The sequence below is a fragment of the Scomber scombrus genome, chromosome 14, assembly GCF_963691925.1.
Source record: "Scomber scombrus chromosome 14, fScoSco1.1, whole genome shotgun sequence".
NCBI lineage: Eukaryota > Metazoa > Chordata > Actinopteri > Scombriformes > Scombridae > Scomber > Scomber scombrus.
This window is the reverse complement of record NC_084983.1, coordinates 5,158,058-5,169,565: the sequence shown is the minus strand read 5'-3', so window position 1 is coordinate 5,169,565 and position 11,508 is coordinate 5,158,058. Positions and strand designations below refer to the sequence as shown.

The 11,508-nt window shown below is 40.0% G+C and overlaps 1 protein-coding gene across 2 annotated transcripts in view; it reads left to right on the top strand.

The window, feature by feature from the left end:
- The first annotated feature begins 1,689 nt into the window (after nucleotides 1–1,689).
- Nucleotides 1,690–11,508, top strand: part of uvrag (UV radiation resistance associated gene) — an 87,454-nt gene continuing 77,635 nt past the window's right edge. For both annotated transcript variants that reach the window (XR_009927085.1, XM_062433076.1), the window contains exons 1-6: nucleotides 1,690–2,006; nucleotides 5,772–5,889; nucleotides 6,376–6,410; nucleotides 7,792–7,953; nucleotides 8,232–8,306; nucleotides 8,431–8,516. Coding sequence is in view for 1 of the 2 variants with exons in the window: in XM_062433076.1 (XP_062289060.1) it covers nucleotides 1,902–2,006; nucleotides 5,772–5,889; nucleotides 6,376–6,410; nucleotides 7,792–7,953; nucleotides 8,232–8,306; nucleotides 8,431–8,516 (581 nt within the window). In the remaining variant the exon portion in view is untranslated. The remainder of the gene's footprint in view (nucleotides 2,007–5,771; nucleotides 5,890–6,375; nucleotides 6,411–7,791; nucleotides 7,954–8,231; nucleotides 8,307–8,430; nucleotides 8,517–11,508) is intronic.

Sequence of the window (11,508 nt, the reverse complement as noted above, 5' to 3'; positions counted from 1 at the left end):
AATTTAATGTTGCTAATCTAGTGTTCAGAAAACATTTCAAAAACACAACACAAGATGAAATTTACTTCTACATCAGACATTTCACACTCAGAATAAGTGTCAATTAAGCTTCCTTATTTATATCCTTTTAGATTCATGTGTTTTGTTGCTTTTTAGATGTTGTTGGGTTAATGTTTGTGTATTTGGGGGTCAGTGACTGTAAGACTGCTGAGAGCCCCTGAGATAAACAGTAAAATATGAGTTTGAATTGTTTTAAGGTTGCTCATTTGTTCCAGTTTAACTGTTTACTCGTGTTTTTGCAGCTTTGACAGATTTCAAACATCCTGGAAGATAAGAAAACCAATGATAACACGAGTTTTTTTTTTTTTTTAAACGAGTTTTCTGTAACAGGCACCGCCTTTAACTGGCGTACGTTAGTTTGATCCAATCACCAGCGGGAGTTTCGTTCCTCCCAACCGGAGACGGATTACCGGGGCAGGTGTTGCAAAACGGAAGATTCCCCATGTACCGTTGCGACCTTTAGGCCCGGGGCCATGTGACTATCTCATGTACTTGCTCTATAAGAACAAGTAAAGAGTAAAACAACATAGCTGTCCTGGTAAAATAAGTAACACTTTGAAAAGAGAAAGATACGTTAAAGCTGTTCATCAGTTTCAATCAATTATTTTATCTCACGTTAGTTTTGACAAATTGTGATTGCAATTAAAAAAAAAAGTTTTTTTTTTGTTTGTTTTTTTTCCATTTTACAAAATTCATTTAGGCTACACATCATTATTTTTTTTAAATTCCTATATCGATATATTGGCCGGTAATCTTATATACAGAATATGTAGATAAACACATATTTTTTGTAATAATCCCTCAAATGCGGTAATTAAGATATGCGATGGAGGCCATGATATTTTATTGTTTAACAATGTACTTCACTGCAAAAAATGACATCAGTGCACTGAAATAGTAAACTTTACTGGGAATGTAATAATTATAAATAACTATGAATAAAAAAACAGCCAAACACTGCCTACATAAAATTAATATTGTATATATATAATATTAATTTTGTTAATTAATTTAATGAATACATTATGATAATTCTACTTTATGTTTATTACTGAGGTCATACTAAGTGGTGGTGGCATACTGGGGTGCATTATATTGAATAGTGTTCCTAATATTTTGCCCCCCTCATGTATGTTCATGGAGTGGAGCACCATTCAATATAATGCACCCTAATACACCAACATCACTCACTATGACCTCAATAATAAACATAAAGTAGAATTATCACCTTGTTGTTAATGTCAACAAAAACTGTAAATATATAAGCTTCATTAATGTCAAATATTTAGCAGAGCTGTTGTATTGGATTGCATTAAATTGTACTGGTGTAGGCTACCTAATAAAGAGGCCAGTGAGTGTTAAAGCTAGCTCCAAGATTATTTTTTTTAAAGACAACTGATTATTTTATTTTATAACATTTATTTACTTATTTATTTTAATTTGACTACTTTTAATCTACGTCCTGTTTATGTTTCCACCAGTTGAAAGTGAAGTAATGCCTATTATAATAGCTGTTTTAGTGTTTTGTGTCATGTCACATGCTGTCAGTGACGCTCTCTATAAATAAAGAGATGAAAAAAAAAACCCAAGAAAAAAAAAACCTCCCTCCAGTCACGTGACCGTCCTCACGCAGGTCGTAGCTGTCCGTCGAGCCTGCACTTTGTTTACGTCCTGTTGTTAGCTGACAGCTGTCGGAGCGCTTTCACCTACAGTAACAACCGTGCCTGCCTGTCTCTGCTGGACATATTTACAGTTTGTTCAACTTCACACCGCTTCTCCTGGATGTCGAAGGTGGCTTGTTTTTATTGAATGAGGGGAAGTCTCTAGATGCAGACGGGAGGATGAACTCCATCACCGGCCGGGTGCTCGCCATCCCCGCTGCCTCTGTCACCAACTCTGGAGCTTCATCTTCTCGAGCTTTACACGTAGAGCTCACATCCCAGCAGGTAACCGCGAATGCTTCTGAGCTCACGTTGATACCAGCAGCCGTTCAGACGAGCTCAGGAAACGCTTGTAGCTAGCTCTGTTATGTTGTAGTTTACAGCGTCAGTAACAGCTGCTGCCTGGAGAAACATGGCGGGCCTGTCAAGCTAGCTGCTAGCTTACGGTTAGCTATCTAACTGTAAATGTACTGAACTCTACCGTCACGCTAGACACAGTGAAACCCTTTGGGCTGGTGTTAGGCATTTTTGAGCCCAGCTTTTGTAAGTGCGTTGCTCTGTTTTTAGTTTATGTGTCGCCATACACATGAAGTTGTGAATGAGGCTAATGCTTGTGCTAACGGTTGAACTTAAAGTTGGTGTTATGTCAGCAGGCAGGTGACAGATCAGCTGAAGGCAAACGGTGGCATATGTCATTATATTGTTTCATATACCTGTTTATTTGTGATTTGAAAACTATCTAGACCATAAACACGTTTAATTTATACTAAGTTAGACCGGAGGATTCTTTTGTAGCCTTAAAAATAAATGACTGGTCATTCATTCATTCATTCACTCTGACACGACATGTATTAAAGCTGACAGCTCACAATACCAACCTCAGACAATGACTTAAGTCTGGAACAGTCTCTTAGACACATTATTACATGCCTTATTATTTTGTGTTGTAGCTAGACACTAATTACAGGGACCAGCAGGCTATTCACGTTGAGCATCCTTAGTTTAGTTTAGTTTTTCAGTCATTGAACTCGAATACACATCTCCAAACAAAGTAAACAATCTTATGTCCCTGTTCCTTGTCCTTCGTCTCCATCAGTATTAATGACAAGCCAAAAGAGAAAAATAAAAGTAAAAATAAAGAAATAAATCCTTGTTGAGGTGAGAGTCATAAATATATACATAAACATGAATATTTAAGGGGTCAGTGTCTAATTTGTACCAATTTAGCAGCACCATTTTTTCCATCTAGCTGTCCTGCTGGGTTTTGCATTCGGTTGGGGTCCATAATGTGGTTACCAACAGCACAGCAAGGAATTCAGCTTTCCATCGTCAAAATGGAAAACTGAACTTCCCATTAAACAACTTTATTTTGTGTTGTTGTATGTTTTTAATGCTGTAGCACTTTGAGATTGACTAAGAATGAAAAGTGTAGTAAACATTAAATGTTTTATTATTATTATAATATTAATAATTATTATTGTTAACATTGTTTACCTATTTGTGTGACCTCCTCCATACAGTGTATATGTAGAACATGAAAAAATATATTGGGCCCTCAGTTTCATTCACTTTTACACCAGTTAATGTTACTCTTTGACCCCTTCAGTTTAATGTGTTCAGATTTCAACATATCTGACTCTGAACCTTGTGCACTGATCAAATGGAGATGAATCATTGTTCATTTGTGCTCCACAAAGCATTCAAGAACTAGATTAGAAAACTTTGTCTGCACTATAATTCCATTCACCTCAATTGTAAAGATGTGACAGTAGAAAACTCAGAGACAGAAACCTCAGAACTTCAGCACATAAAACCCCAATGCCTAGTCTGCCATTAGAGGAAAGTAGAAGATACAGTCTGTCTTTTTCTTATCATTTCATGAACTGAAAAAGAATCACACACACTTTATTTTTTATCTTTAGTTCATGTCACATCCTCTCTTACAAGAGTGATCTGTAACCACATGTACTTTATTATAGCATACATCTATGGCCAATGCACATCTTATCACAAGTGGAAAGCACATTTTGGTGATAGGATCTAAAGCTTATTTTACAGCTGCACTAATCAGAAATTGGTGTTATACATTTGCTAAGTTCTTTTAAAAGTATAAAACCATCTTTCTAGATTTAATTGATCATACCCTTCAGTGTAAGATCTCCATAATAAAACAATGTCCCAGTAACATTGTTCCACTGACCCACTGGTTCACAGTGCTAAAAAGCAAGTACCCTCAGAGCTGCAGTACTACAATACAATACACCATGGCACAAAATTAGCACCAGTCATCAACCAAATGCTGGTAAAATGGCTTCTAAAATGTTAACATTAACAAGTTCATTTTGCACCCTGCATACACTCAGCTGCCAGTTTGTTACCTACAGCTTGCTGACTCAGTGACATATCAATAAGGGTAGGCTAAATATTAGCAACACCTCTCGATATAACACATTACAATTCAGTAACAGCACAAACTACAACTGCAGAAGATCATGAAGTTGAAGAGGTGCAAAAAACACCCCTCTAAACTAGAGCCTCAGCAATTAGAAGACTGTTTTCATATTTTAAAGACAAAACGATTCATCAAGAATATAATCAGCAGATTAATCGATAATGTAAATAATAAGTGGTTGCAGCCCTACTATTGGATTTATTGCAGCATTGTTCATTAGATTACTTATTTATACTTAAGTGCACTTAGGGTACCTTGTTGACTGGCAACTGAAAGTATATGAATGGTCTACATAAATACCACTAAATGTAAAATACACTTCTGCTTCACCAACTGTAAAGAGCCTTTGAGAGTTTTGATGTAGTCAGCGTGGTCCACTACTAGCAGAGATGTGATGTCTGTGCGTCCATGTATTGCACATGTTGAACAGAAGCCTTGTGACCAGCTTATCACTTTGTCACATACCACCATTAGACTTTTTGATCATTTTATGGCACGTGGTCTGCTAATAGTAGCCCTTTCTATGATCTTTGTCCGAGCTGGTACTGTATAATAGGGGCTTTATATTAGTGTAGTTTCATTTGAGTGAGCCCGAGCCACCACAGTAGTTTCATACTGCAGCAGTGTACTCACAACCAGTTTCTCTCTGCCTGCGGTCCACATGAGCCCATTCAGAAATATGCGCTGACATTTTAAAGGAGGAGTCAAAAGTCTCCTTTTGAAACAATCAGTGTTTTTGTTTCTGTGGTTCTTAATCGTAAAGGGAATCCCATGACTTAGATTTAGTCTCAGTATGACCACAGGAGGGATGTCGGGCCTGCTGACCAAGGACGAAGCTGTGCTGTAGTGACGTGTTTGCCTGAAGCGAGGACCCAAATTGTAACTCTGGGCCTCATGTGTCTGTCATCAAATCCTATTAAATATTAGATTTTCAGGTTTTTAGAATCAATCAATTCAAATGTTAAGTGTTTGTTAAGATTTGACTAATCAATCATCTAAATCTAATCATCATCTAAAACCTTTACTTAACTTGACTCCACTGTGCATCACTGCTACACTTTAAGATGGACTGACTTCTGCATGTTTATAAATGATTGATTTCCTGTATTTATCTCATTGAGATTCTGTGATAAATTGTTTAACAGTTAAAAAACGGTGATACATGTCTCATGTGACTGTCATGCCTGGCCATGCCTACCGAGTTAACCGGCCTCTCATTCCCACCATGAAGATGTCATGCCTCTATTATTTGAACCACTGAGATCTGGTCACAGCTTGTGTACACGAGAAGCACTTTATGTTACATTGTATTTGTATGAAAAGTTCTGTACAAATATCGGAAATATAGTTGATTGAGAAATAAAGGCTATTTCAGGATATTCATTTATAGGAGAGACAATGAGATACTTGCTTGATTTCTATAGGTATTGTTTTTGTCCTGGGACCTACAGCAGTGAGAATTCTGTCTCTTCACAATAACCTAGATAGTATTGGTCGACCCCCATCACGTGATGAGAATGAAACAGAAAACAGCGGCTCTGATCATGTATACAGTCTACTGTATTCTCACTCTGTGTCCATCTCTTTCTGCTAAACAGAGACGATTGCGTCATCTCCGGAGCATCGCTGCCAGAAACATCGTCAACAAGAATGGTTCCCCACTGCTGGACACATACTTCACCCTCCACCTCTGTATAGGAGAGCGCATATCTAGAGGTCAGCGTTAACACCCATATTCGCACACATACACACCTGCCTCCCCATCCCTCCTTTAGCTGATGTTTTCTACAATCTCACAATTTACTATATGTTCAAAATGGCAAAGTTTGTCTTTCATTAATCATCAGCATATGGTTTGTGATGGTTGAATAATTCAGTCTGCATCTCAAGCAACTGTGTGATTGCCTCTAATGGGAAAATTCCCCTTTTTAATAGAGTTTAAATTATACCAGTCAAATGTTTCAAGGCGATAAAGTTAAAGCATCTGCAAGGCAAAATTGGTCATCAAATAACACTTAATGAATCTGGGCAATGGATAAAGACCCAGTGACTGACTTTATGGGCTCTGTGTCTGTCATTTTAGAGATAATCCATTCAGGTGCTTATCACTACTGTCTTGTATTTTAAGGTTATTTTAGCCTCGTTGATGGTTCATGTGTTTTCTTCCTTCTTTTAATCTGCATTCGTTTGATGTCTTTCTAGATTTTTACAAGAGTGAAGTCATACGAGACTCCCTGGTGAGTATGCTTTTCCATAAAACCTTTAAACTCTTCACGTCTGCGGTGGGGAAAGATTCAGGATGATGTCATCACCTGCAGCCCGTTGGTGCAATGTGTGTGTTAATAGACTCTTGTCATCGCGTGTTGTACCATAATGCAGGAGGACAAGCTTCCTGTATTTCACCCATGCCAGGACTGCTATTTATACCTGCTGCTTACCTGCCAGGCATCCATTTAGCTCTAACCCTACTTTAACTACCTGCAATTCTCAAACACTTAAGTTACTTCACTGTGCTGAGAAACATTGAGTAAAACGCCAGACTTGCATCAACATGAATTAAATATGATACAACGATATGGGCCGCGTCCCTTACGCAACTCTCTCTCTTGTTCTGCAAGCATCTGTCGGTCGTGTAAATGATCCAGATGTGTTCTACCATGTGATTTTTGGCCGTTCCCACCCTTTATTTGTGTGGCAGATGCAGCTCTGCACAAAGCTATAGAAGCAGCCAAGCGTATCAAGCCATTACTGTCCGCCTTTGCTGCCGAGTCATGAGCTGACCTAAGCTGCTTTCCAGGCGTACCGTGCAGCAGTACCCTCGGCAGACAGGCTGTATAACTGCACTGCAGGAATCTTGACTTCCGTCATCTCTCAACCCAACTTCCTCCTGTTGAATTCAACATCCTTGCTGACATAAGTCCTCTGGTATTCTGTCAACATTCGTCTTGGGAAATGCTTCCTGTTGGTCTTCCTGTTTTTATTCTAACTGCTATGCCCCTCTGCTTCCTGTAGTGACTCTCACTAGTTCTGTTTTACAACACCACCACCCCCCTCGTATGGATTGTACTTCTGCTTTTTGACATACCTCTCTTCTTGCCTTGCCCTTGAAAGTGACCCGCAGAGTAAGAGATTCTCTGTCTGATGCAAGGAAATGGTACATAATTGAATGATGTAAATGGCTACAGTGCTTTGTAGAACCCAAACTCAGTGCTGTTAGTCAGGAAGCTCAAGGACTGAAAACATACTGTAGTAGAGATCAGACTTTAAGGTTAATGCAGAACAGGATGATTCAATTACTTCAGGATGCATGGCGATCACATTGTGACATTGAATTTGACAGATGCACCATACATTTTTTTTTGTGACACAAACATTAGCTGCAGTTTAAAGTTTTTTAAAAAAGAGGGCTGAATTCCAAAGTCATTCATTCATTGGACTCTAATGAAAGTCATTAAGTAATTCAACAAGTTATTGTGCAGACCAGTTGCTGTATCAGCTAATAATGTACTCTTACTATACAGATTATCCTCACCAAGTTGCTGCTAATCCTTGTGTGTCTGTGTTTGTGTGTGTGTTTGTCTGTGTGTGTTTGTCTGTGTGTGTTTGTGTGTTTGCCAGAATCCAACTTGGCGCAGCCTGGACTTTGGAATGCTGCCAGACCTCCTGGACACCTCAGTGTCTTGCTTCGTGGTGAGGATCTGGGGAGGACAGGAAGAACAGTACCACCTCCTCATAGAATGGAGGGTCAACTTGGACGGCCTCAGATACACAGGCCAGCAGGTCAGCAGCAACATGCCAGACAGTGATAATAATAAAGTTTATTTGTATTAATAATAAAGTTTTGTGGAATTAGCTTTGTCTTATGCAGTATCTAATCGAATTTCGAAGCAAATATTTTCCCCCAGTCTAGTGTTATTGCCATTCTTTCACAGTGAGACTGTTTTCGAAGCTAGTAAACAGATAGCGCAATCTCATGCACATCCAGATGCCTGCAGTTCTTTGTTCTCTCTCTGTCTCTGTCCTTACAATGAGTCTCCACTGCCTCGCTTTGTCCACAGATTCGATCCAGGAATCCAAATGAGATCATATTTGGATTGAACGATGGCTACTATTCAGCTGACTTTGATCATAAGGTACAGCCTTTGTCCATTCTCCAGAGATTCTGCATCATAATGGAATACCCAGTCCTAATCTCATTAGCTCTATTTGGACGCCGTTTGGCTTTTGCGCAGAAACATTGACATGTGGCTGTTGCAGGATCAGTCGGAGCGGAAGAAAAACAGCCTGCTTCAGGTCGACCAGAGTTCAGTCAGGAACTCCTACAGTGTTTTCTCTTTGCTCAGGTAAGGTTCACACGACAGCAGTATTACTTCATGTTATTGGGTGTCAACTTTTAACAACATTTATTGCCTCATTTACAATGAAGCAACCTGACTGCATTTCCTCTAGAATCCTTTCTGACATATGCAGTGGACTTCAACTTGAATGTCTTACAGTATATTAGATTTAGTTTGTTTTAAATAGATATTTTATTAACTTTCTTCACTAACTGGTCATGTGATTAGACTTCCTGCTATTATGTGTTGCATATTTGTCTTGAGCGTGTGTTGTCCAGCAGATGGTGCCACAGGAAAGCCAACATTTGGACCCAGAATCTTTGCAGCTTTATTTAAAGTTGCAAAGCGTGCAGACTACACTGTATATCTTGGACATGAAAGAACATTTCAAGCAGTCAATTTCAATGAAGGCACCTCATCTTTAAGCCGGTGTCATGATTGAGGTTGTGATTTCCATAAGAATGAAAGTACTTGATGGTGTCGATTGGGAGGAAAAACTAGTTGCAGCTCAAAATAAAAGCACAAGAGGGAGACAGAGATAAATTAACAATTTATTTGCCAGTTTACCTCTAACGAGGAAGTTTCTTGTTAAGGGGGGAACCCTGGTACAGCAATTAAGAGCTGGAGACGACATAAGGCAGTGCTGGCATCTGTTGACAATCATAGGCTTGTTGTTGTTCATTTATATTTAAATGTGGTAGAATGTAAACACTACTTTACTACAGGGCTTCCCCCAAGGGATACCCTCTGTTTACCATAGTCTGATCACATAACAACATAATTACACATTTTTCACTAAATAAATGCAGATCTGGAAGGTTTAAGTTAGACACTTCCAAAATAAGATAAGGATCCTGTCATTAGGGAGATTATGAGGGCTTCAACTAACATTTTCCTACTATAAGAATTAAATAAGGGTATGTGAATGCGGCTTTTGCAGTGTCAAGAGAAAAGAGTTTTTCCACAGCCGACTGAACTTTTAACAGTACTCTCTCATCTTAAAGCGCTCGTGGTTTATGCTTTTATCAGGAGGCCATCGCCCTCCCTGCAGCTCACAGGAGAAAAGCCCATTTTGAATCATAACTTTTATGACCTCTGCTCTCGCTTCTTCTATTATTGCAGCCTTCTTCTACATCCTCTTTGTCTATCCACGCCCGGTGGGATCCCGCAGAGTTTAACACAGTTACATTGATCCCCCTTCTTCCCTCATGCTGCTCTGCCTGCAGCTCCTCACCACTGTCAGAGTTTTTCTTTGGCTCAGTGCTCTCATGTGCACATGGTTTATGATCATGTACTGTAGAATGATTCATCAGATATCGTACTCTCCAAAAGGGATTATCCTCCCACCCCCCATGGCACATACCCATATTAACGGCTCAAATTCTGACCTGCAGATTTCTGCCTTTTTCAAAGTGAGTTAACTCTCTGAAGCATTCGTAATGGCTTAAAGATCTGTGCTTTTTGTGTGAAATCTCTACTCTTGTTATTGGCTCACCTGTGTGGCTGCACACATTGATAAATGATAATAGCATCCACCTTTCTATGCTGTTGGCGCTTCCCGATGCTTTGACTTTCCCATCATGTAGTGAGGTGAAAAATAGTGTTCTCCTTTTGGTTATCCAATTCTTGCTGTGCCTCATCCAGTGAATTTGGAATGGATGTCTTTTTTTTTTTTTCCTCCAGGAGCAGTGATGCATGTCCACCAGGGACACCCGCAGCGTTAGATATTCTCACCTAAGTTACTCTCACTCTGCCTCTGCCTCGCTGTAAATCGTCCTTCTCAGCACAGAGCTTTAATGGAGAACGATGAGATCTGCCTCGCTATGAGTGCACTGATCTTGATTAATGGCAGTAATTCGTCAGCAGATTCACAGTCTACTTTTTTTGCCCGGCTCCGTCTGACAACACCCCTTCTTGCCTTGTGCGAGGAACATGGTGATGTGGGCTAGCAAACACAACACGACTCAGATGGAGAGATGAAGAGGGAGAGTACAGATCATCAATCAGCAAAGTCTTGTCTCTTCCAGAGAGTCTTCCAGGCTGAGATAGAGGGTGAGCCACATCTCAAAGCTGGGCCCCATCTGGGTAGAAAGAAAGCCAATAAGACAATGACAAAGATGATCCAGCTGTTCGACAAAGTTGTTTTTTTTCCTCCTCTTTTGTAGACATTATTAATACAGGTTCAGACGTTCCTCAACCTCCCATGTGCACTCTTCTCTTTTACCATGGAAAGGTTTGATGTGTGAGCAACAAGAGAGGAAGTATGACCTGAGTAGGGGAAGTTGTATCATCGCATGACTGAGCTGGATATCAGACAAGTCAGAGAGGAAAGGAGATACAGAGAGAGTGGCAGAGAGGGTTGCGGTTCCAGTTTGTAATGGTTGGGGGTCCATCTTTAATGGCTTAATGTATTCTTGACTGTCAGATTGAAGTGGTGTGTAAGGAAAAGTACTTGAGCGGCTCCTCAATTCCTACTCACAGCTCTCTGACAACAAAGAGTTACGCTAGAATTACTTTTCGGTATCAAACCGCGCTTATAATGACAACAAAACCATAGTGGAAGCTGAATGGTTGAAGTGGCTCATGTGACACATGGTAAACATCGTTTTTCGGGCACAACTTTCACAGTTCAGCGCTGTGACATTTCAGATTAAACCTTTCTCAAACTCCTGGAGCCTAAAGGGGAAACTTTCTTTTTCCCTTCCTCATGATCAGAACAATATGTTGGGCCTGTGGTTCCTGATTTGATTGTGTATGCTCCTTTTGTGGAGCATGCATGTACAGTATGTGTCAACAGAAGCATTTCAATGAGATGTTGAAGCACTGTGGGAGGTCTCTGGTGCCCCCGGGGGGACTGTTGAGGTGATAATGCTTTCCTGCAGGCAGCCCCTGAGGTCTACTCACCTTGCTAGTTGGACGGTGCGTCCACATCTCTCAGGCATTGGATCTTGTTGTGGTTCTTGTGTTAAACAGGCAGCTGGGCTGGAGTCCATGACTG